Below are 25,832 nucleotides of genomic sequence, written 5' to 3'. Positions count from 1 at the left end.
TTCATCCTAGACAACATAAACATAGAAAGAGTATAAAATGAAGTTCCTTTGGTGTGGTTTTGGACCACAAAATCAGCTGGAAACCTCATATCACTCATGTAAAAGCAAAACTGGCAATATTGGGAAAAGCCAGACACATTCTGGAGTACAACTCATTGTATACTCTATATCAGTGGTTCTCAACCTGTGGTACGCGTACCACTGGTGGTACGCCAGCTCCCGCTAGTGGTACGTGGAGGAATCTGACATATAACAAATATATTAAATATATATATTTTAAAAAATAAAATAAAATTTTATTTAAAGGTGGGGTTGTTAATTTTGGAGAAACCAGCTCGAGTGCGCTAGAATTTGAAAATACACAACCGGAAAAAAATCTGCCACTTCCTTACAGAGCCCCTCCTCCAACACACACAAATGCGCACATGACCAATGAGGGCACAAGATAACTTTGTGCACAGATGGAAGGCTGACAGGCAGGTAGGCCATCCAGTTATTTTAGCCGGGCTGGCTAAAATGATTGGTCGTTCTTTTTACAGAACTACGACTTCCACAGATGACATTTTTTTATGGATTTTTGTCAAAGCACTTAAGATATTCATTGCTATCGGGATGTTAATCAACAAGACTGGAACTCCAAACAAATTTTACATCTAAGGAGAGTTTAATATGGTGGGAGAGCAGATGCTTGTTACAAAACATTAAGGATCCGTCACTAATACAGAACGAGGACCATGTACCTAAGATAGTCAAAATTTAAAATTGGTCTAGTTACTTGAAGTAATACACACTGGAAGTTTTTATATGTAATCAGCCACAAGTTCTATGGTTGTAATAACTATGAGAAATTAGGGAAAAAACATTACATATATTGGCGACATCCAACTCAAAACAGCACAAAAGGGTTTAGAGGGTGTGTCATTTAGTCTAATACCGTTATTAGTCACCAATATATCTCGTCACCCAAGAGTTGGAAAAATGTGAATCATTGTTTTTGTAAATTTTTTTTTTCTTATGTTAATTTCTGTTCACACACGAAAAAAGTCCGAAAACTGGAGCCAGTGTCGGAAGAGAGGTAAGAAACTCGTTTTACGGAAGGAAAAGGACTCAGTTTTTGGAAAGAGAGGAGGTAGTGTCGCCGACACGTATAGTGGAAAACACCAACGACCCGCCTCCGGACGCGAACACGAAGCCAACTAACCTGACAGGAGTAGGAGTAAGTGCAACAATGAAAGCGGACCCATTATAAGAGGAGACATTGGAGAGAAGTCTTATGAGGGCAAAAGTCGGTCTGCAAAAAATTTGATAGTAAGTCGAAAGAAGTCGAACGAACGTTTGTAAGCGATTAGCACAGCGTTCCCATCATTCCAGCATAATCGTTGCGGCTTATTTTATGTTTTTTACAAAAGCAAAGATTTAGATTTTTAGTTGGTTTTTCGGATAATCCTTGATTAAATTTGGTGTCAAGTTATACAAGTTGCGTAAAATTAAAAGTAAACCAAACTCAATAAAACTAATCATACTAAATAAAATTAATTACAATAAGTTAGTTCGGGAGGTTGACTTCACCGTGAACAGGGATATCGGACAAATTAAACTCAACAGACTCCAGGAATGGTAGTTCGACCGAGAACGTCATTATTATCACCAATGGAATATACAGGGTTTACACGTGTTACATCACTAGACGAAAAGCAGAAAAACAAATGAATCAAACACACAGGACATAAACTATACAGACACGAATACACATTTCCAATTTCCACCCCCATCTATTCAAAACTTCTTTGGCCCGGAGCTCTATGTGAAAAACAATATAGGTANAATATGTATAAACAATGCAGAGCACCTAATCATTGCTTTACTTATTTGTTTTGTCCTTGTGGTCGAGGGGGAGTTCTTTCTCTATAATAATAATAATGAAAACAAATAAGTAAAGCAATGATTAGGTGCTCTGCATTGTTTATACATATTCAGTAACAGTTTAGAAAAGTGCCTATTTGAGTACTTTATTGTGTGTATTGTGACGTTTAGAGTCAGTCAGACCAGTAATCCTACACAGAAGGACCTACCTGGGGTCTTGTTGACCTGTGCTTCCTCGTCCATATAATGGGATTACTTTGTCTCGGCTGATACCGGCTTTACACACAGGACACACTTGTCTGTTGGGTCTGGTCTCCAACCACTACACAAAGACAAAGACATTAAAGACATGGCTGTCTGCATCAGTTATACACCAACAATTACAATACAATGTCATTGTCAAATAAAGGTTCAGCTTACCTGATGCAAGCAAGGCCAACTGATCGGGAGATGGTGCAAAGGAAAAGGAGAGTTGACAGGAAAGAGGTTTGATTAATAAAACATATACGAACTACAAGGCTGAGCAAAATATAAAACACTCATTTAATCAATAACTGTAATTAATAATCCCAGATATCTGACGAAATGCTAAACATCCACCGTCAGCTCTTTACAGATAACTTCAGATACCGCAACCCCACATTTAAATATTATCATAGAGGTTTGGAAAATGTGAATTCATTTAATTCATTTAGAGCTGCAAAGATTATTCAATTAATCACCAACCATTGTGTTTCTTCAAAGATCTTTTTTGGGGTTTCTTTACACGTAATGGGCGGAATAAACAGCAAGAAAATGTATAAAGAAAATAATCAACGGATTAGGCAACGATAAAAATATTTTTTATTTCAGCCCAGCAATCCTGTAATAGCTTGGAATGGTATTCATTGTTTTTATTCTAGAAAAACAATTATTTGGGAGAATATCAACCAATATTTAGTTTTTTTGTAAATCACCAGAATAAAATACATTAGCAGGTTTAGCTTTAGTTTGTATACATTTTAAAGAGATACGTAATGTGCAAAGTCTACACATGACTAGATATCAGCAATACAACTGATGATAGCTGTTGTTGATGTTGCTGTTAGTTAAAAATCATGGCTTTGATGGCTGATATTGTCCAGTAGGATATACTGTATGTTGATATGCTGGATCATGTCTGGTTCAAAACAATGAGAAATTATTTGAACTAGACTGATCTGGATCTTAAAGCAAAAGTGTAAACAAGAGTGACTGATCGTAGCTCTTACCAGAATAGATGTCCACACAGACTGATAACTGCATCCTTGGCGGTGTCCAGACATATATTACACTCAAAAGTACTGTCCTGGTTGCCACTGTCGGACGCAGTGGAGCTGCTGGATCCGGGATTCGGGTTCTCAGTGGCCGCAGTGGAGCCAGGGACTGGAGGGGGAGCCGCGGTGGCCATTTAAAGATAGATCCACTGAACAAGAGGGTACAGGCGAGATGACTCCTCTGGCACCCAGCTCTTCAAAACGCGTTCATATGGAGGTCCAGTTGATGGGGGGTTGTAGCTAACAAAGAGGGGAAGACGAGAGACTGAGTTTGAGAACAACAACTCTCGAAAGAGACCTGAAATCGCATAAATCCACCGGCTGCTAGCTAACGTTAGCTCTCATCTAGAAAGGTGTCGTTACGGAGTAGCTAACGGAAATAAACAGTCTGACGGATTAACAGAACACAAAGCAACATATACAAATAACACAGCGTCAATCCTAAAGGTTGTCTGTGTTCATTACCAAATGACAATAAACACTTGTTGCGAGAAGTTGAGAAATATCCTGATATCTGGTTGCATCACATCCGCAGCACTGCTAACGTTAAACATCCGGGGGAATCTAGGGGGCGTGGCTAAAAGGTAACATGGGATTTTGGTTCCCTCAGTAAGGCCTCGCAGGTGAATAAACTCCACCAATCAAACATCGGCATCTTTTATTCAGTAATAATAACCCTTAGTTATGCAGGTGTAAGAGCAGCAACACAGGATAATTCGTCAATATGAGCTTTTTCTTTCATATACTTTTGCCATTGTTAATTTATGGATTAGACCAGGTCATATATATCATATAAAGTACAAAGCAACATACCAGTCTCTACACCATATGCCTACCTACGAGGGGTTTTGCGGCTCAGTAAAATTTCCATAGCAAAAATCATCAACAAACCTCATTCATTTAGTACTTTCCTTTTTATATGTGCAGGCATCAAATCATTTGTTTTTCAAGAACATTTAATAGAGGGCAGATTTGATGGCTACAAATTAAAATGTTCACTTGAATTATGTTTTAGTTCACAGTTTGCTTAACCAAATAAGATTTAATATATACCATGTTGTAAAAATGAATTTAATTCCATAAAAAATATTTAATTCATCTTGTAACAATCAATTTGGTAACAAGCTGGTTTACAATCATAACAGCACATAAGTCATTTATTCACTTCGGACTGTTTTGTCATGCACATGTGTTATAAATCAGTAACAGTGAGTTATAAATAAATCACGGATACATAAATGTATACATGTATAGGCAACAGTATACTGAGATAAAACATGCAATAACGGATGATTTTGTCAATTTTCACCAAGCTATAATCATGTTCTCTGATGTTATTGACTTGAACATTTTCAACTTGATTTTAGATAATTTCCATTGCTTTAGACCTTGAGTGATTGAGACCACCTGTACGGAAATCCTCCGCCATCGCCTCCTCTATTCTCGATTTTAAAGACCTCTTCAGGGTTTTTTTAAAGTCATTGCCAATGAACACATAGAGTGCAGGGGATATGAAGCTGTTTGCTGCAGCCAGCGTGGCCCCCACCTTCAGGCCAGTTTGAAGAACTTCCAGGCTGTGGTTCATCCAGTCTGACTCTAAAAGAATAAAGCTATGATAGGGGACCCAGCAGAAGAAAAATGACAAGATGAGTGCTGCCATGACTTTGTAAGGCTTTGTGGACTTCTTGGTCAAACTTCTCAGCTTCACACATAGCACTGAGCTGCAGAACACAATTATAAGGAAAGGAATGAGGAACCCGCAGATGAATCGAGTCAGCACCACTGCCTTGTGTCTGGAGTGGCCCATGTAGCTGGTGTGGCACTGAGTCACCGAGCCGTGCACTGTGGTTTGTCGATAGATCAGTGAAGGCAACGTCAGCAGTGCAGAAAGGACCCACATTAGGACAAGAACTCCTACTGCTTTCTGCACTGTCCGGTGATTATGTGACCACACAGGAAATGATACCATTATACAGCGATCAGCGCTGATCAGCACCAATAGGAACACACAGCTGTACATATTGAGAAACAGGGCAGAGGAAGTGAACTTGCACAACACCAGTCCGAAAGGCCAGTGTGAGGTGATCATGTAGACAATTTCGAGGGGCAAAAAGGCACAAAACAAAAAGTCTGAAATGGCCAAGCTGATGTACCAGGTGGTGATGACCGTTCTTTTCATTTTCCATCCACAAATCCATATCACTAGTGAATTTCCTCCAAGGCCAATAACTGATATAATGATGTTCACTGCCACCAGAACATGATTCAAAGAAGAATGATAACTACTGAAATGTAGCAGTCCAGTTTTGATGGTGTTGTTCTCAGTTTCATTGTCTGTAGTGTAGTCATCATATTCAATATAATCCACACTCATGCTGGTAACTTGGCCTGAAATATGTAACATAGAGATTTTATTATTAAAGATAAACACAAAGACATTGTATGAAGAAGAACAGACATCCTTTACATGAGTCAATTCAGAAATACTTTAGTCTTAAAATACAACAAAGTACAATTCCTCTATTCAAAATGTTATTTAAGAATAAGAATTATCAACAGAATTTATAAGGAGGAAGTATCGACAATTAAAAGTACACATTGTGCATGTTTTATTATACAAGTCATATATCATAATAAAAAAGTACTATTGTTTTTATTGCCTTTATTGTTAAAGGTTGTCAATGTTAAGCCAATTTAACCCTCCGGTATCATTCGATTGGACTACGCAAATTAGTCATTTGAGACAAAAATGTCCACTACAAAAGACTTTGATAAAAACATTATATTAAAAGGTTTTTTTCACAAACCTTTTTGGGTTCAATCTTTAAAGCAACTTCCGCCCTAATAGAAAATACCAACATTTTTATCATTTTCAGGATTTTAATCCTTTAAATGCCATTTTGAATACATGAAACCGCTGTTTTTTTTCATGATGAAAACAGAGAAAATTAGTTATTTTTCATAAAATACATATCTGGGGACTGGCTCTTTTTTTTTATCACAGTCTTGGATATGTCAAAGATTAGCAACAACATTGATTTTGGTTGATTATTAGTTTTTGCACAAAATCAGATTGAACAAAAAAGTCACAGATTAGTCATTCGTGACAAAAAGGTCCACTTCCAAAAACTGCTCTAAAATGACAACAGAGTAATATTTTCAAAAACTTTTTGGGGTTAAATCTTTCAATCAACTTCAGTCCTGATCAAAAATATCAAATGTTAAATTATGTTCAGGATTTTAACCCTTTATTTTGGTGGATTATTAGTTTTTGCACAGAATCAGATTAAACAAAAAACTCACATTAGCCACTCGTGTTCCATCCACTCCCATTATAACCACATCTTTTGATCTCTCCGCCATACCGGTATAAAATCATGCATTTTGTAATGTCAGGGTTTTATATAGGAGGTAATTAGTTCAATGTGTCCTTTTTACTGTATATCACCAGATGTGACATTTTACCATTGAATTACATCCTTGTCATTTCTTGGTTTCTTTGCCTGTTGTATAATGGGGCCCTTCCAGCCATTGGAATACATTTATGCAACTAATATGATGTAGGTGTGTTGGTATGGATGTGGAAGAGTGGTATCAGCTGAGAAATGTATGTGTGTGTGTGTCTGGATGTACAATGTGTGTGTGTGTACAGAGACAACAATATACAGTATATTTGGTTTACAGCAAGTCGCGGTTTTCGCCTCATATCTCTCTTTCTTTCTCTCTCTTTTTCTCTCACTCCCTCATTCCCAAACTCATACACACTCTTACATATTAAACCTCCTTATACTGTACCTTGTATGTGTGTGAGTGATTGTGTGTGAGAATGAGACAGGAGTAAGTGTGCTCTCATGGCGTTTTGTTTTTCATTTGTGCTGTGTCATGTGTCTAGAGGTAAACAGATGTATGATCTTGACCCAGCTTGACCTCGATGTTTTGAATGGTTTGGAACTTCAAAGTCCTTTGATAATGTCTCTTTAGCAAACAGACATACACAGCCATACATACACTCCTTGAAGTAAATAAAAACACCTGGCTGCAAAGCCAAAGCTTCAAATATGTGTAGTTTGGCTGGCTGGTCATTTCATTCCTGTGATATGCAACAAGCAGTAAGAGGACCTTCTCTGAGGGACAAGAGGTCTCATGCAGCCCGTAACTTCAGCTGCAGGACTCATCCTCTGAAACAGAAACACCCTGAGAAGGAGAATCTTGTGTGGATCTGCCTGAACTGTGCTTGAAAGGAGTCAGCACAAAGATAAAACACTTTTTTGCCAAACATGAGAAGGAGAATCTGATGTGGAGTTTGTAGTGGAGTCTGATCCTTCTTCGTCCGACCCTTCCCCTGAAAGTGGAGAGGACACAGAGGATCCCATCCCGTAGCTGCGCTACATGCCTCTGCACTATCCTATCCGGAGGATCGTGTCCATCGTGGCAGTGGGCCTGACATCAAAACATTTTCAAATCTGGTTTCCCTCTCACGAGGAAACGCCGCTACATTCCTGCTGCCAGAGGTTTGGTTTCAGGGCCCACGCGTTATGCCATTACGAGTGGCATAAATAAGAATTCATGACGTGGAATCCTTCTTTGATTTATTCTTTACCCCTGAGATCATCAGCAGTATTGTCGACATGACACACCTGCATGGGGGACGTTCGGTGGCAAACTGGAGGGATGTTGATGCCACAGATGTTTGAGCAAACATTGGATAGGATAGTGCAGAGGAATGTAGCGCAGCTACGGGATGGGATCCTCTGTGTCCTCTCCACTTTCAGGGGAAGGGTCAGACGAAGAACGATCAGACTCCACCACAAACATCTGATTATTTCTCTAAGCATGGCTTCACGTGGCGGCGCAACAAATATTCTTGTTACTCCTGGGGCAATCTCTGGTGCTATCATCCCCTTTGTGGTGTGATTGAGGAGGAGATCACTAAGCACTTTAGTGAACATCAGGCTTTTTCCATCTAAAAGGTTTTGTAGTCCTTCATACATCTCAACCTCATCACCATCGTGTTGTTCCTCAGCAGCTCCTCTGCAGCTCCTCAACCTCCACAGCAAAGGACCTAATCGATTCCTCTGTATCAACGTGGGATTCGGGGCAGAATTGTTCCTTCTTCTCTGCCCCCATCCGATAAATGAACTGTTTGGCAAAAAAGTGTTTTACCTTTGTGCTGACTCCTTTCAAGCACAGTTCAGATCCACACCAGATTCTCCTTCTCAGGGTGTTTCTGTTTCAGAGGATGAGTCCTGCAGCTGAAGTTACGGGCTGCATGAGACCTCTTGTCCCACAGAGAAGCTCCTATTCATCTTTCTGGTCGTTGCGTATCACAGGAATGAAATGACCATCCAGCCAAACTACACATATTTGAAGCTTTGGCTTTGCAGCCAGGTGTTTTTATTTTCTTGAAGGACTGTATGTATCGCTGTGTATGTCTGTTTGACATTATCAAAGGACTTTGAAGTTCCAAACTATTCAAAACATCGAGGTCAAGCTGGGTCAAGTCATCTGTTTACCTCTAAGACACATGAAACAGCACAAATGAAAAACAAAACGCCATGAGAGCACACTTACTCCTGTCTCATTCTCACACACAATCACTCACACACATACAAGGTATAAGGAGGTTTAATATGTATGAGTGTGTATGAGTTTGGGAATGAGGGAGTGACAGAAAAAGAGAGAGAAAGAAAGAAAGATATGAGGCGAAAACTGCGACTTGCTGTAAACCAAATCTACTGTATATTGTTGTCTCTGTACACACACACTGTACAACCAGACACACACACACACAAACACACACATTTCTCAGCTGATACCACTCTTCCACATCCATACCAACACACCTACATCATATTAGTTGCATACATGTATTCCAATGGCTGTCAGGGCCCCATTATACAACAGGCAAAGAAACCAAGAAATGACAAGCATGTAATTCAATGGTAAAATGTCACATCTGGTGATATANGGAATGAGAGAAAAAGAGAGAGAAAGAAAGATATGAGGCGAAAACTGTGACTTGCTGTAAACCAAATCTACTGTATAGTGTTGTCTCTGTACACACACACTGTACATCCAGACACACACACAAACATTTCTCAGCTGATACCACTCTTCCGCATCCATACCAACACACCTACATCATATTAGTTGCATAAATGTATTCCAATGGCTGGAAGGGCCCCATTATACAACAGGCAAAGAAACCAAGAAATGACAAGCATGTAATTCAATGGTAAAATGTCACATCTGGTGATATAGAATAAAAAGGACAAATTGAACTATTTTCCTCCAATATAAAACCCTGACATTACAAAATTCATGATTTTATACCGGTATGTCGGAGAGATCAAACGATGTGGTTATAATGGGAGTGGATGGGACATTTTTGTCCGCGAGTGGCTAATGTGTGAGTTTTTTGTTTAATCTGATTCTGTGCAAAAACTAATAATCCACCAAAATAAATGTTGTTGCTAATCTTTGACATATCCAAGACTGTGATAAAAAAAAAAGCCGACCCCCCCAACATTCATTATATGGAAAATAACTGCCTTTTTGTGCATGTTTTTCATAGAAAGCGCAAATTCATGTTTTCAAACTGGCAGTTAAAGGGTTCAAATCCTGAACATAAATTATCATTTGGTATTTTTCATCAGGACTGAAGCTGATTGAAAGATTTAACCCCAAAAAGTAAAAAAGAAATATTAATCTGTTGTCATTTTAGAGCGGTTTTTGGAAGTGGACATTTTTGTCCCGAATGACTAATGTGTGACTTTTTTGTTCAATCTGATTTTGTGCAAAAACTAATAATGCAAAAAAATCAATTTTGTTGCTAATCTTTGACATATCCAAGACTGTTATAAAAAACAACTAATTTTCTCTGTTTTCATCATGAAAAAAAACAGCGGTTTCATGTATTCAAAATGCCATTTAAAGGGTTAAAATCCTGAAAATGATTATATTTTTGGTATTTTCTATTAGGGCGGAAGTTGCTTTAAAGATTGGACCCAAATAAGTTGTTAAAAACCTTTTAATATAATGTTTTTATCAAAGTATTTTGCAGTGGACATTTTTGTCTCGAATGACTAATTTGCGTAGTTGATTTTGTTACACAGTGAATTAAAGACCGATTTAAAAAATTGAAATTGGAATTCCAAAATAGATCGAGAAAATAGCCTTGTTACAAAAAATCAGGCCATTTGCACCAACACAACCAAAGTTATTGCAAAATGAAAAGTGAAAAATGACCCACATGGACAAAAATGTCCACAGCGATACCGGAGGGTTTTAAGATAGTTTGTTAAAAACTTGGTAGATTAGGAGTACAATGCTGATCATATCATATAAGCAAACCATGCTTTTTTTTAATGTAGAACTTTAATAGTAACTATGGATGCCGTAAATAGTACAATATTTGCATCCAAAATGTAATGAAGTAAAAGTATGAAGCAGCATTAGATAAAAAGTATGAACAATTCACAATTTCAATCAAGAAAATGTATTTAAGTATTTAACATAAAATGTTCACAAGTACTCACCTTATGTCCTGACAAACAAGTATTGAAAGTGACTTCTTCTTCTCTTATTTCTCGATATCACTTCTCACTTCTGTTTCCTGGGACCTGCCCAAAGAAGAGACGATGTTGACACGTCATAGAACATATCAGAATCTACCCTCCCATAATGTTCTTTTGAGGGTGAGAACATTTTCATCTTTTTAAGTGTGTTAGTAAGTCACAGGGGTCAAAATAAAGGTTTTGTTTTTATTTGGGGTTTTCAAGTCTTACTACAACCTTTAATAAAACTGTTGCAATTTCACAAAGGGGATCTCCTTAACTCACCCAAACAAGGAAAAACAACACCAACAGCTCACATCCCTTTAATAGAGCGGTGCTGATACTACGTTTTACCAGAAGTGTAGTGTTTGCAAAAATGTGGGACATGGGTGATTTCCTGTTTCAGTATTTTGTAACTCATACATCTGTTCAAGAAAAAACAATAGGAAAAATAAAGCCTTACAGTCTATCAGGAAAAATATCCCACATAATACAAAATATCCATCATTAAAAACTCCAATCAAAGTCAAACTGAGTAAAATCCCCAGTTCTCAAAATGTAACACAATCCTTTTCCTCTGAGAAGTGTACCAATTTTAGGGCTACCAATGTCTCAATGAGGTAATTCAAAAACGAAACATTTTTGTAATCTGATGAAACCAGATTTGGGAAGATAAACAATTTAATGTTGTCCACCAGAATTTATGTAGTGAATGATACAATAAGAAAATATCTAAGATTATTAAATAAAATAATATTATAATAATTGTATATTTAATAACAGCATATCAGTCTTTAAGATTGTCAAGACATCCAATACAACAAAATGCAGGAAGAGAAAGTCTAGCACATGATGAGTAGGCTACCTGTAGTGAACCAACTTCAGCGAGACTCACTTAACATTATGCAGCAGGGAAAGTAGGTGGCTGACTGTTAGCTTCCTGTCCTCTCAGCTCCATGCTAATGGATGCTACAGCCACTCAGCCAGGCGGTTAAACCATAGACTGTATATATAAAATAAATATAGGGTTAAACCTAATCACTTTATTGGAGAAACAGAACTTCACCCCGTCCGTGTTTGTTTTGTTACAGTCTTTTGGATATTTAATGCAAATATCGGACTAAATCTCATGGCTTGCTCTGTAATTCAAACAGACCGTCCATGAATGCGGCTTCTTCGGTAAATGAAATTCTAGTTCTCTATTTATTTATTTATATGTTACTGGTGTTTTTATTCACTTAACGTTAATTCATGTTTAGCCTCTGTTTTGAATTCCATCGAGTGGTAGCTACCTCTGTGCTAACTATGCTAATCGTAGCACAAGTGTAAAAAATATAGAGGGATATTCCTGTAGAACACAAGGCGTCTGTGAGAGGTTGGTTAAAAAAATCTCATCCTCGCAAATGAGATAGTTAGTTTGTTAGTTAGGTAGCTTTGTGCATTGTTAGGGTCAATTTAAATGTGATATCTTCGACTACTAAATACTTAGTCACTGACACACCAGGGAAGTTGAGTGTTCTTTCCATGCAAAAGGTTACATTAAGATGTTAACAAGCAACATTACTTTTTTTGTCAGCTTTCGCATTTGAAAGCATATTATTTAACACAAAGTGAGCATTGCTAACATTTATCTCTGCACATTGTCTGTAAACAACGTGGTAAAAGTGATTCTGTGCATTAAGTTTTGATCAAATTTAAATATTATTATTAAAAAAAAACACATTAAGTTAATAATGATTATATCTACAGCCCCTAAACACACATATTTTAGAAATAACACACTTGCTCTGCTATAATGTCATATGTTTTATGTTTCTTGTCATTTCTGCTAGGGAAGGACCCGCCTGAAAGACACTCCTGCACCACCATTTTCTTCTTCTCCGAGGGTCAAGAAAAACTTCCAAAAAGAAAATCAAAAGCTGATGTTCTCCGATTTAAGATCAATACAGGACATTCACTAAGAATTTACACTTGTATTGTGAAAAAAAAGATCTGCACACTGAATAGTTTTCTTGTCTAACAGGACACAAGTTTGTGACGTTGGAAATACACTCACTGGTCACTTTATTAGGTACACCTGCTCAGCTGTTCGTTGATGCAAATATCTAATCTGCCAATCACATGGCAGCAACGCAATACATATAGGCATGTAGACATTCTCAAGACGGCCTGGTGAAGTTCAAGCAGCGCATCAGAATGAGGAAGAAAGGTGATTTAAGTGACTTTGAACGTGGCATGGTTGTTGGTGCCAGACGGACTGGTCTGAGTGTCTTTGAAACTGCTGATCTGCTGGGATTTGTACGCACAACCATCTCTAGGATTTACAGAGAATGGTCCGGAAAAGGGAAAATATCCAGTGAGCGGCAGTTCTCTGGGCGAAAACGCCTTGTTGATGCCAGGGGTCAGAGGAGAATGGACAGGCTGGTTAAAGATGATAGAAAGACAACAGTAATTCAATTAACCAACCGTTTCAACCAAGGTATGCAGAAGACCATCTCTGAGCTCACAACACGTCGAACCTTGAAGCAGGTGGGCGACAGCAACTGCCTATCTGCAGGTCCTCCTTCATCAGACCTGGTGCTGTCCTCCTCCTCGCAGGAAAATACATTTCTATCTCATTCCTCTCCGGCCAAACCAACAGACACAGAAGTCCATCACCCTGAGGTTTCTCCACATTCTCTGCAGCTCTCTGGGAACCACACAGTCTAAATTGACCTATATAGTGGAAATGTATCATAAGTCTCCTTAAATTATATATAGGCCACTATAACTTTTATTTTCTATTGAATGTTCTCACGCTTTCAACAGACAGGGTGTCGCCTTGACCATTGTCAGGGAAATTACCATATGAATGTAAGCAAATGTAATCACCTTGTGTGCATTGTTACCTCGTCTATCCACCCCTCTTCAATAGTCTTAAACGTAGAATTTGATTGGCTGAGACCTTCACTTTCCTGTGTTTTTTTCCTGTATAGGATGCTTTAACTCTTTATTAAATAACACAACTTTGGTTAATAGAAGTTGTTCATTTCTTACCAGAAGGTGATTAAGTGGGGAATTTCCAACACAATCTACCCTGTGAATATGAAAGTGGGGGAAATGATTGTAATAAATGCTTTACATAATTCAAAATATAAAGTTGACTGTCATGTGGGGCTCAGGTTTTTAGGTTGACAAATATTACTGTATTATTAATATATCACGGTTTAATTTAAAAGAAGAAGAGGACCCTCGAAAAAAGATTGGTCTCGGTACATTATGTTGATTTTGTCCTTTTAAATTGTTTGGCTAAAGTCAAGGAGCGGGTACTGGGGTACTTACATTTGTTATGTGTACTTACATTTGTTATGTATACAGTGTGGTTTCAACACAATCTTTGTGATTTTGATATGAACTCATAATTGAGATTAAATTACAAATATTATCTTGCTGTTTTAATCCCCTTCAGACTGTACAAAAGGATATATAAATATATTGACAATTTAGTGGTAATGATGTCAAATGATTTACATTAATTAGAAAATATCTTCCTTTGTTCTGACCTCTAAACTAATGTTACAGGCAGATTCATCTGCAATAATTAGAGCTAAAAAGGTAGGGCGATATGTCTTTCCCAACCACCGACATATTCGCTCAGGTGTGATTGTGTGCAGGGCCTCAATAACTGCAGGTGACCGGTGATCAGTCAGGATCTCAGCTATAGCTGATTCTCTCACTTTGTTGGTTCTCTACCGTTACCCATAATTCATATTCATATTTTTGTCACGTCCCAAACATTTTTTTTTTCATGTGGCCCTTACCCTCTCCGTAGTAACACACACAAAACAAAAAAACAAAAGAATGGACAGTGAAAACCATGGTGTTCTATTTTCATTCAAACAGCAAATTATACCCATTCCCAGGAAATTGTTTCATAATGCTTTTTAGTGGTGGTGAAATAAGTGAAACAACAATGTACCAATACTCATTTGAAAATGAAGGTCCAGCATTCTCAGTTTGAGAAAGATAATGATTAAAGTACAGAGCTATTTTAATTATATCTTTATAAGTTTGACAATGTTAATATATTATTTATGTAACATTTTCCATAATCTTTACATTTACAATACAATCCATGTTGATTATGTTAAAGATTTATAACAACATTTTATTTTGAACATAAGGATGGGATTCACAGAACATAATTATCTTTCCTTCAAGTCCAAAACTAATAAACATAATGGTTCATCATCATCAACACATTCAATTGGTTTATTGTCAAATGTAAACAGTCACTGTAAAAATGTTGTCCAAAAATAAATTATGAGGAATGCTACTTCTTTCATAAATATTACGTATACGTTGCTCTTATCATTCATAACCTATGTTTACAAAAAAAGTGTTTGTTTACATAAACCGGGCATGCGCAGACGCAACTACTTAAGCCCCTCCCTGAGCAGTGACGTGTGCATACAGGTTGCACAAGAGGCTTCTAGCTGCCCTCTACCAAACTGCGACATTCGTCTAAATTGTCAACATGGCGGGTACCGTTGCTAAAACATGTCTCAGTCCTCTGGCTCTTCTCACAAGGAGGCTCTCTGCTCCGGAGTTCATCACCCAGTGCTGCTACCACAAGAAGGTAAAACACTTATTCTAGCCTCACCATGGGGAGAGTTCACTGTATGCTAGCTGCTGTTTGGCTAATGTTTACTCACTATTACCACCAGCTTTGAGTAGTAGCGGCTTAAATGGAGTATCATGAGAAACGGGGTTACATTGCTCATACAATTTAGAAACAGCTGGTTAACCACCGAAAGAGTTATGTTGACAACATTGTTTCATCCTAGCTTGTCAGTAAATTAGGACGTCACTAATCTAATCAGCCAAAACTTTAATACTTGAATTACATCTGATTAGCTTTATTATGATTTAATGAGCTTTATTTGCTAGAAACCTGCAAATATTCTGTTACATAGCCTTCCTTAGGAAAATGTGTGTTTTTGTTCTTGATGCAATGCAGCATTATAAACATGTCGAGTTAATCCACATGTTCAGTTTGGATTTCATTGTGTAATGTGATCCTCTGATGCAACATGGAGAGAGTGATATAATCGATTTATAATATAATATTGGTAAACGGCATCTCTCTAAATGTTTAAAACTGCTAAGGCCTATACCTTTTTGTTTCACGTACTTTTATTTGCTGTGACGTACTTAGCTTTACATTTAGCATAATGGTTCTGCATCTTCTAGCATTTAAAGATGTAAACAAAACAAATCCTTAAAAGATCATAAAGTAATTTGTTTTAAATAAGCAATTCTAAACAAAAATAGTTAAACACATTTTTTTTTGAAAGGTCATACCTTTGTGTATCTACATTTTGAGGACAAACAAACACAAACGCACTATGATAAAGGGTGCAAATGTTGGCTTTTTTAAGGTTATTTTGTGATACAATGTCATTCACTTTATGTTGTGTAAGTCAGAGTGACTCAGCAGAATTAGGGGGAGGAGGGCTGGATGCAGCAGTTTATTTAGTTGACATTGAAATCTGGTCCTAATCTGTGTATTCCAATGTCTCTTACGTAATGGTAAAAATGTGCAGTTGTATAACAGAGAAGCTCGAGACAAAGATGCAAAAGCCTGCCAGGATACATTTATAACAGTATTGTGGAATAATGTCATATACAGAAATCAGAAATAATGTATTTATCCCCAGGGTAATTTGATTTTGTAAAAGTTGTTCAATTTTACACAATTGTTATGTAAATAATGCTTTATTATTTTTTTATGTTTTATTGTGAACTTGCTAAAACTGAATTTGACATTACTCTCTTTTCTTTCTGTAGGTGGTGGATCATTATGAGAACCCAAGAAATGTGGGCACACTGGACAAAAGCTCCAAGAATGTAGGGACTGGTTTGGTTGGCGCTCCAGCCTGTGGAGATGTTATGAAGCTCCAGGTAAGTGTGTCACTAAGCATGGATGGATTACCCCCTTTATTTATACACACAGCCATTAAGACTGATTTATATTCACACATTTAAAAGTACTTAGAGGAACGACACACTTTGCACAGAGAGATTACATGTGTCTTTACCAAGATGATGGCACTAACTCTTATATTATTTATTCATGCATTGCTATAAAGCATTTCCCAAGTTATTTTTTAGAAACAACACAGAATGTAATTTAGTTGAGCAGTAGCAGGAACCATTATGGTAAGCCACTGGTATAAAAAGGGAATTGTTACTTGTATGTTTAAGAACAGGATCATTAACTTATACAATGGCGTACTTTCTTCCTTTGGCATTTAATTAAATTCTCATTTGGACAGATTGAGGTGGATGACCATGGGAAGATTGTGGATGCCAGGTTCAAGACGTTTGGCTGCGGCTCTGCTATCGCCTCCAGCTCTTTGGCCACTGAGTGGGTGAAGGGGAAATCTGTGAGTGAACACATTAAGGACACTTGTTTGCCTCTGGAGATTGTGTCCTGTATTTCTTTTTATCCTCTTTTGTTCAAGTGTTAGTTACTTTATCTATGTTCTTTTTCTATTAAGGTGGACGAAGCTTTGACAATTAAGAACACTGACATTGCCAAAGAGCTCTGTCTTCCACCAGTGAAACTTCACTGCTCCAGTAAGTTTTGAGCATTTGTCATTATATTCTTCCTTTCCAAACTATTCCACACATGTATGTATATCTAATATGCAGAGGTGGGGACTCGAGTCACATGACTTGACTCGAGTTGCATATTTTTGGACTTGAGAGACTAACATTTGATAAAATACTTGACTTTGTATTCATGGCTTGAGACTTGACTTAAGCTTGAGATAGATGACTTGAGTTTTTAAAATTAAATATTTGCGTTTGTATTGACATATTACGTTTTTTGTCAGTCTGTCTTAGATTTCACATGATTAACTGTGTGTAAGGAAGGTCATAGTGTGGGTTGAATCCATTTTCATCACAGTGACTTGCACATGTAGGACTTACTCCCACCTCTGCTAATATGTCTTTCTCCTCAGTGCTTGCAGAGGATGCCATCAAGGCTGCTCTGGCTGACTATCGCCGCAAACAGGACGACCAGCAGGAGGCAGTGAGGGCCAGCGTTTAAACGCAGCGCCTCACAGTGAGCTGGGTGATCACTGGTTGCTATCTGCTGCCAATAGGAGAAGTAGCAGTAGTCCAACATCCTCAATTCCCTGCAGTATTGATGAGGCACACCTAATATGTTGATGCACACCATCGTCAACCCTCGTAGCAGTATAACAACAGGCTTCCGTGCTCCTCTAACCCTGCATACTGTATCGTATAGCCTGTCACGTAAACGCACAATGTAAACAATGTTTGGGCTGTTGATACAAAAGTGAGCCTTATTTTTGGGATTGTGTTTGGGGTGTGATGGAGATAATGATGAAAGCTAAGAGCTGTATCCTATATGCACCCTAAGCACTGACCTTTTGATATGCAATAAAGTAAAGTGGCTTGAAACAATGAAAGGGTCCATTTGTTTTAAGTGTTATTTGTGGTGGTTTAGTAATCCTTCCTTGACAGTCTGCAATAAAAGTATCTTGAAACCAAAACCTATTTTTTGAGAAGTGGTTTTCTTTACCGGTCTCATTTTAAACATGTATGTACTGATTTTTCAATACTTTTGCAGAAGTACATTGTTTAAGTTATTATACACGTGCTTAGCGAATTGCTCTGAACCTGATTTTAATGTAGTTCAGTCAATCTGAGCAAAGCAACAGCCTTCAGTGTGCACCTTCCCTGCACTTAATATTAACATACAATAATGCAAAAATGGCTGAATGAAAATGTGATGTTTAAGTTGAGTGATTGTCATTCCTGGAGTCAAAGCTTTAATGTCAGTTTTCAGAATATTCAGAAGGCAGTTTTCTCTCCTGCGATCAGCTGAAGTGAAGCCGAGTCATTGTGGATAATCATAGAGGATGGCCGGAGACCCCTGCCAGTCAAAGGCTCCAGTGGATCCTCTTCTTCTGGAGGATTCGTCTCAGGGCCTCCTCCTGCAGCTGCTTCACTGTCAGAAAGCTCACACAGCTCCTTCTCCTCAGGGAGAGTTGGAAGTAGCTCCTCCAGGATACTGCCATCTGCCTGAGAGCTATCCTCAGGACTCTGGTCTGCTACTTTCTCACTAGGTTCTCCTCCCTCTGCAGCATCGACACCTTTATTTGGTGTACGCAGCCTCTTGGCAGCCATCATGATGTCCGCCTGGAGCTGCTTGTGAGAGTCCACTGGCTCACTTTCCTGCTCAGGTACGGGTTTTTCTGGCACTTCATCAAAGATCTTAGCTCCTCCGGTTTTGTCCATGTGGTCCACGTACATTTTTGAGGGGAAGGCGGACGGGTAGTAGGCATTGACTTTGCGCTTGCGGGTCATTATGATTGCTCCACAAATAATGAGGAGGACAAGAAGGATGAAGGAGCCTCCAACAAGTATAAGGAGCATGTTCTGCAGCAGAAAGTCCACAGCTTGAGTCAGAAAGTCAGTTTCCACATGGACGGGGCCAACAGGTGTGGTCTGGTACTCGGAGGAAAGGTGGCCAGTGGTTTGATACTCAGAGGAAAGGTGGCCAGTGGGCAGAGAGGAAGTTGAGATACTGATTTCTTCCTCATCTGTACTTCCTTCTAGAGGACTGTACAAAGTGAATGGGTTGGCCAAGCTGCTGCTGATGCAAAACACCACGCAGAGACCGAATAGATGAAGGGCCATCGGGAGCATGGTTTCCCCTCAGGATCTGTAAATAACAGTGAACGGACATGTCAGTGCCATATGTGGAGATACTTTTCATACCTCATGTATTGACTTTACATGTTATTCACAGAGCTGAACATCTGTTTTTATGAAACATCAATGCCTGGTAATCCATTTAAAATAAAATGCTGCATCCTGTTCTAAAAAGGTATTTCCTGAATCCTCAAAGACCTTTCTTAACATCTGGCTGGAAGGATATTCCCTCCACTAAAGAAAGTTGCCAGGAGTCACATAGCCTATCTATGCTCAATTTGCAAGTTACACCACATTTAAATCGTTTTTATTATCAGTTGTATTTGTCTAAATAGTTATATTGGATTAGTTCATGTTCTTTTCTTTCACAAAAGTTGCAAAGGCCTTACGGTGTTGGCCAAACACATACTAAGCTCTGTAACTTAAATGTACATTAATACATTGGGATTATCACACAATTATGATAAAAAGCATTGATCCATTTGGTAATACTGCCTCTAACCAATATTCTATACTGTACATATCTCTGCAGCATATCCTACGGTGGCCACCTTTTATGCAATTTCACCTGATTGTACCTTGTTACTTCATCAAAAATGTAAATAAATTGGCTTTATTCCATCTCAGCCCTGAACTATTAGAAACAACGAGTGTACTGAGCAAACATGCTGTACAGTAGCAGAAACCCAGTGTACAGAGTTACACATATTATATAAGAGCATATTTCCCCATTTAACCGTTGTGGTAATGGCTAGCATATATATTAGAAAATACATTAAAACGATGCCAAATAAAACCAAAAACGATCTGCATGGATATCCTGAAAGGGGTACGAGTGTTAAGGTGTTTGTCTTTCAATTTGGGTGACCTGACCCTTTAAACCCTGCTGTAATGTTTTAGTTGGATCACAACCAGCTCTCTGCACAGTCTTGGCTGCAGCTCCAACACTGTTATCCTCATGCTGCTCCAGATGTGTGCAAGCTGGGCTACATGAGGCTCTGTCTCCTCCAGAAAAAGGGGAGTGGGATGTATTTTATTTTCAGCATTAATCACAAACTTAACTCAACCAAATATACATGGCCACACATGTCTGAGCAGCCAGACACATACACATGGAATAAATTGTCCCTTGCTAAAAGGAACTCTGACCTAGATTCTGACTTGAATGTCGTACAAAGTATTGTCTCTTGACTTTTAATAGCCATTAATAATACTTCCTGAGGGTTGATGCTGCCCTGAATGCATCATGATGCTGTCACATCAGCCACTTTAAATTCCCAGTTCCAAGAAACCTCCAATGTCTCTCCAAAAAAAAACGTTATCAAATGTTGAAACATTTTACTCACTATCCACTGTGGCAGGAGAAGTCTCTCTGTTGGAATCCCCTCTGAGGGATGATGTGTGAAACCGGTCTGGAAAAAATAAACTGTGAGGGACAGACAGCACGGCAAAGAGTTGCAAATGCTCGGCGAGCCACGCCACTTCTGTAGTTTCAGATTTCAGGCTGGAGGTTTGTCTGGATAGTGCCTCTCCACTGTTCTCCTCCCCCTTCAGCCTCCCAGTGAGTGTCTGAGCTCTGCGGCCTTCACACAGATTGTTCTCGTTAGGTAGGAGTTTATAAAGTGCTGTGGGGGCAGGGACCCCCTCTCCTCTACTCTCCTGTGAGGCTAACAAGATGTGCATGGCATAGACATAATGACAATGAAAAACATCACAAACAAACACTGGAATGTCATTAACTGCAACATGTGTTTCTCCTTTTAATATTTCTCTCCATGATTTCTGCAGGAGAAGCCTCTCAGTGACAGTTTGGCCTTATCTTCAACCTCAGCCTCTGACAGTGATAACTAACAGCAGGCAAAGAGAGTCAGAGAGCAGATTGTAAGAGTGACCGGCTAATGCAGGAAGAGGTTAATGTTTCCTGTGCGGACAAACCCCGTAACAGTCAGGAGAAGGGGGATTTTTCTCCACAGGAAAGCAATTAAACTCACAGTGTGTGTGTGTGACCACTTTAGGGGGAGTGTGACCGCCTATGAGAGGGCCATACAAGTGATTGTGTATGTGTGTGAATGCATTTTGGCCACTTCTGCTGTGTCTGAGATCAGGCAAGACAAGTCTAGCTTTATATGGTCATTAGGAGCATGAGATGATGTCCTGCAAACTCCAGGTTTACATTTGTCTCAGTTCTGTTGATAGTCACCAGTGACTGTTTCAGTTGCACATAGCTCACTTTGAAACCCCCGCCCCCACCAATAAGCATTCAGGGCTCTGTTTTCTTTTTGCAGGAAGGGAAGTGAATATGAAATCCAGTCCAGCATAGGAGAGAAGCCTTTCATAAAATAGGGAACTGACTTGTTTCAAGGAACACAGTTTTATTGTGACTGTTTACCATTTAGAGACAAATGCGGACTTTAAACACCTTTAACATGGAACAAATAGCTGTTGTTTTCACTGGAGATCATCATACATTATTAGCCCACAAGTTTTTCTTGGTCAATAAAGTATAATCTTTTTCAAATAATTTCCTTTGAAGTTGTTAGCCCCAATTAAACCTGTTTGATTACCAAATAACAAATTCCCATTAAATTAAAAATAGCTAAGACTCTTATGTAGGCATTACACTTAGTAGTACTTTCAAGAAATTCATTTGGATATCAGCACAAAACTAACAAAGTAAAGAGTGTCAGAAAATAGTTTCCATGTGTCCCAAAATAGTACTAACAAACAGTATTAGGTGATACCAAGCCAACGTTAAGCATTCCAAACTGTTAAATGAAGCCTTATTTTAATAAGTTATCATAATATACAAGCTGCATCTCTACACCCGGATAAACAAGGCACATACAGTTTACCATCAATCATACAGTGAAGCCCTAGTGCTACCAGAATAGCATCTGTAAACTGAACAGTGTCTGTGAAGACTAATCCCTTGACAAAACAAGCCTTCCTGTCTCCTGTTGCTAAGTGAAATACCGTCAGGGCTCAGCTCAGGATGTAAAAAAAAAACAGTCTTTGATCAGTGTCTTCATCCTGAATTGACTTAAAATCTCTTGTGGGCTGGTATAAAAATATGCAAAATGTCATAACTCTTGCAGAGACATTTGATGGCCTTGACAAACGCCAGATATGCTTAATGGTGCGTTAACACGAAACAGTGACTGTTTTGGTTTTGTTTGTGGTTCCTATGTCTGTTCCTTCGCAGCAATTGAGCATGCAGTCAAGCCAAACCACCAACATCCAACCGGAAGCATGACTTCATGCAACTGTTTCCGCTTTACAGAGACCATAACCATCAGTCCATTCTGAAGTCTGATTTTAATAATAATAATTCACTCTAAACATAGCGGTCATTATCTGGAAGGAAGCTGCTGAGAGTGAGGTTGTCTCCTCCGTCCTCATCGCTGTCCTCCGCACCGTGCATCACCAGGACTCCGTTAGTGACTGCATTGCGTTGCCTCGAGTACGTGTAATCCCTTTCAGGCAGCAGGGACGAGATGCAAATCATCTCTGTGGCCGGCTGAGGCATCTTCACTTTGTATTTCCTCGATGACAGCCTGGTGCAGAGGATGATGGTAGTAACCATGAAGAAAGTGGCCAACGCAGCCAAGGAGGAAATGGCGATGAGGCAATGCTTCACCAAGCCCCGGTTGGAGCAGGGTTGGGCCTCGGTGCTGGACGGGCTCTTTGAGACTTCACAAGGTGCTGTGGTAGTTACCGGAGTTTGTTTGGTGGTTGGAATTGGTAACCTTTTGGGTACACAAGCAGGAAGGGCAGAGACATTGGTGGTGGTGGATACATTGGTTGGGGAGACATCGGTGGTAGAGAAGGTGGATGGGGAGACATTGGAGGAAGAAATATTAGAGGTAGATATATTGGATGGAGAGACATTGGTGGTAGACACATTGGTTGGGGAGACTTTGGTTGTAGAGATACTGGAGTGGGAGTTATTGGTGGGGGAGACATCGGTTGGAGAACCATTGGTTGGAGAGATATTGGTGGTGGAGACCATGGTGGTGTACACATTGGTGGTGGAGACATCGGTGGTGGAGACATTAGTTGGAGGGACATTGGTTGGAGAGATGGTGGTTAGGACAATGGTGGTGGACACATTGGTGGTGGAGATGGGTAAATCGGTGGAGAATGAGTTTGTGGGGGACTCAGCAGTTGACCTCAACCCTGCTGTGCTAGGAATATGTGATGTGGAGACAGGTGTTGTCTCAGAAACGGGCTGAGACGTAGAAGAAATCTCAGTTATGGTGGTGGATGTGGAAATGGTTGTAGTAGAAGCTGAGGGACTGACGAGGGTCTGGGTAAAGACTGGACCCTGAGCAGTATTAGCAGGAGAGGTGGTGTAAGACAACTGGGATGATACTTCAAGCTTATGGGTGGAGGTAGGCTGCGGCGAAGACTTTGCCAACGCTACAGAAGGTGTTAAAGGAGCACTTATATCGGTGGTGGTGGGTGATTGTTGTGTCTGATCCTCTGTAGGTTTTGCTGCCTCTGAGATTGTGGTGTGGGACGGATGTGCTTCCTCTGAAGTTGTGCCCTCCGCTTTGGAGGTTTGAAGCAGTTGTGGAGCTGAGTTGCTTGTTGTTGCTTCTACAGAGGTTATAGCAACCAAACCAGAGCTGTCACTTCCGCCAGTGACGATTTTCATTTCTACAGTGGGCATCACAGTGATCTCTGCTGTTGCATTTGTAACTCCTGTAGGTTTGTGAGTTTTAATATGAGGTACATGTGGACTGGTCATCTGCTTGGTTGTCTTGTCTGGTTCAGGAGTTGAGTTTATTTCTGGGATGGACACACTCATAGACTCCATAGTAAAACAAATAGAAAGTCCCCACAGTAAGGCCAGATATGTTTTCATGTTGAGTAGCACCATTGTTGTTTCTGAAATGACAGAAAGGATTACAATTTAGCTTTGTTGATTTAACTTGACATGTGGTAAAAAGACACAAAAGTAGAAAACATGTGTCATGGGTGCAATAGTGACATCTTATGAGGACATGGTCATGCGTCTTTCTTCACACCCATTGCTACATTTTTAGGAAAAAACAAGAACTACTGCATTTTGAGAGTACATTTGAAACATATTTAAAAGGAGTCTACACAAACAGAATCTACTTTCAAATGTTTCTGTATATGTAAGTGGTGTAACCTGAAGCAAAGGTTACAAAGTCAGATGTATGAAGTAAAGAACATATATAAATTAACCTTCTTTCAATGAATATCTTAATAGAACAAAAAGCCTTTGGAGAGCAAGTTTAAGACGCTATTCTACAACAGTCCATTACATAAAAGAAAATAGTAGATCTGAAAGCAGAAACGTATAACCAAAACTAAGATATTAACTGGTCAGTGTCTTACCTTGCTGCGGATTAAGCACAGGGATGGACGTGAGGGTAAAATCAGACCAAAGTTCATCTCATTTCAGCCTCTCAAGAGAACATACATCGAGCAGACGTGCCGCCTGTAGCACTGCATGATAGAAGAAACAGGAAATGTTCACACACGTTTTTTTTTAACGCCTATGTACATTCTCAGATAGACTCAGATAGATACAGATACAAACACTCCCCTTAGAAATGCAACGGTTCAGTTGCATCAGCAAGGAAGTCAAATGTATCAGAAGAATCTTTTAATCTCCTCACATCAATTCAATTTTTCAAGATCTTCTAAAATTTTAAGAAGAAATGTCTTACCTCATTATTGGAAAGTTAGGGGGAGCTCTGGTTAGGATGGTTGCTCTGCTTGTAATGATTTTCGGACAAGTACTTTTTATAAAGTAGTAGGAAGTAATCAGTTCTGTAAACAGTTCATTCTCGTATGTCAACTTCTGATCACACTTCTGTTTAAGATCGGAGCTTAATGTCATGTGGGCAAAAAAAAACCAAGGCCACAGTGAAAGACACAAGAACAATTCAACACTTAATCATTATAAGATTGATTTAGTGCTCTGGCTTAAGGACATTTAGCAAAGACAGAGAAAATGCACGGCTTGGACTCACCCTTTTGTATCCTGTGAGGAAAAAAAAGAGATGTTCATGTGGGGCAACTGTAACTGTCACTTCCTGTGTCAGAGTCATATTGAGATGTGGTTGATGGAAAAAAAACTGTTGAGGTTTAGAAAATAAAAAAAATGATATTAAGATAAACTTCTGCTGCTTAATAATACCGAAACTCTATATTTTATGTGTTAAGTGTCTCAATGCTAAAGATCATACTATACGAAGGACCATAGCTACTAATGACAGAAGTCATGTCCACAATTGTGTAGAAATGCATTCTTTTGTCTTAAGGAAAACATGTTTTTAAAATTACTACCTTTTTCAGGCCTATATTGAAATAATTTAGTACATTTGCTATTTCCGTCGTCATGATTTAA

The 25,832-nt window shown here is 39.0% G+C and overlaps 5 protein-coding genes across 5 annotated transcripts; 1 reads left to right on the top strand and 4 right to left on the bottom strand.

Moving 5' to 3' along the window:
* Positions 1-1,865: 1,865 nt before the first annotated feature.
* On the bottom strand, positions 1,866-3,732 carry LOC104958931 (E3 ubiquitin-protein ligase RNF185-like). Its single transcript, XM_010786766.1, has 5 exons — positions 3,624-3,732; positions 3,114-3,398; positions 2,284-2,302; positions 2,073-2,185; positions 1,866-1,905 (listed from the first exon to the last, which is right to left on the bottom strand). Exons 2-5 carry the CDS (start codon positions 3,290-3,292, stop codon positions 1,866-1,868), a joined length of 351 nt encoding a protein of 116 aa, XP_010785068.1. The 5' UTR covers positions 3,293-3,398; positions 3,624-3,732.
* A 329-nt stretch (positions 3,733-4,061) lies between these two features.
* On the bottom strand, positions 4,062-5,551 carry LOC104958922 (chemokine-like receptor 1). The gene has a single exon (XM_010786757.1). It carries the CDS (start codon positions 5,530-5,532, stop codon positions 4,522-4,524), a length of 1,011 nt encoding a protein of 336 aa, XP_010785059.1. The 5' UTR covers positions 5,533-5,551; the 3' UTR covers positions 4,062-4,521.
* Positions 5,552-15,151: 9,600 nt separating this feature from the next.
* On the top strand, positions 15,152-18,282 carry LOC104958920 (iron-sulfur cluster assembly enzyme ISCU, mitochondrial-like). The gene is made up of 5 exons (XM_010786755.1): positions 15,152-15,332; positions 16,544-16,657; positions 17,032-17,142; positions 17,257-17,335; positions 17,725-18,282. Exons 1-5 carry the CDS (start codon positions 15,231-15,233, stop codon positions 17,811-17,813), a joined length of 495 nt encoding a protein of 164 aa, XP_010785057.1. The 5' UTR covers positions 15,152-15,230; the 3' UTR covers positions 17,814-18,282.
* tmem119b (transmembrane protein 119b) lies at positions 18,076-21,082 on the bottom strand. The gene is made up of 2 exons (XM_010786756.1): positions 20,794-21,082; positions 18,076-19,457 (listed from the first exon to the last, which is right to left on the bottom strand). The coding sequence occupies exon 2, from the start codon at positions 19,439-19,441 to the stop codon at positions 18,584-18,586; it is 858 nt and encodes a 285-aa protein (XP_010785058.1). The 5' UTR covers positions 19,442-19,457; positions 20,794-21,082; the 3' UTR covers positions 18,076-18,583.
* Positions 21,083-21,788: 706 nt separating this feature from the next.
* Positions 21,789-25,351, bottom strand: LOC104958919 (mucin-5AC). Its single transcript, XM_010786754.1, has 3 exons — positions 25,150-25,351; positions 24,815-24,925; positions 21,789-24,337 (listed from the first exon to the last, which is right to left on the bottom strand). Exon 3 carries the CDS (start codon positions 24,327-24,329, stop codon positions 22,782-22,784), a length of 1,548 nt encoding a protein of 515 aa, XP_010785056.1. The 5' UTR covers positions 24,330-24,337; positions 24,815-24,925; positions 25,150-25,351; the 3' UTR covers positions 21,789-22,781.
* Positions 25,352-25,832: the final 481 nt, after the last annotated feature.

Source organism: Notothenia coriiceps, unplaced genomic scaffold (genome assembly GCF_000735185.1).
Source record: "Notothenia coriiceps isolate Sejong01 unplaced genomic scaffold, NC01 NC01_scaffold00029541, whole genome shotgun sequence".
Taxonomy (NCBI): Eukaryota; Metazoa; Chordata; class Actinopteri; order Perciformes; family Nototheniidae; genus Notothenia; species Notothenia coriiceps.
The sequence above is the reverse complement of the archived record's forward strand: the minus strand, read 5'-3'. Positions and strand labels throughout refer to the sequence as shown.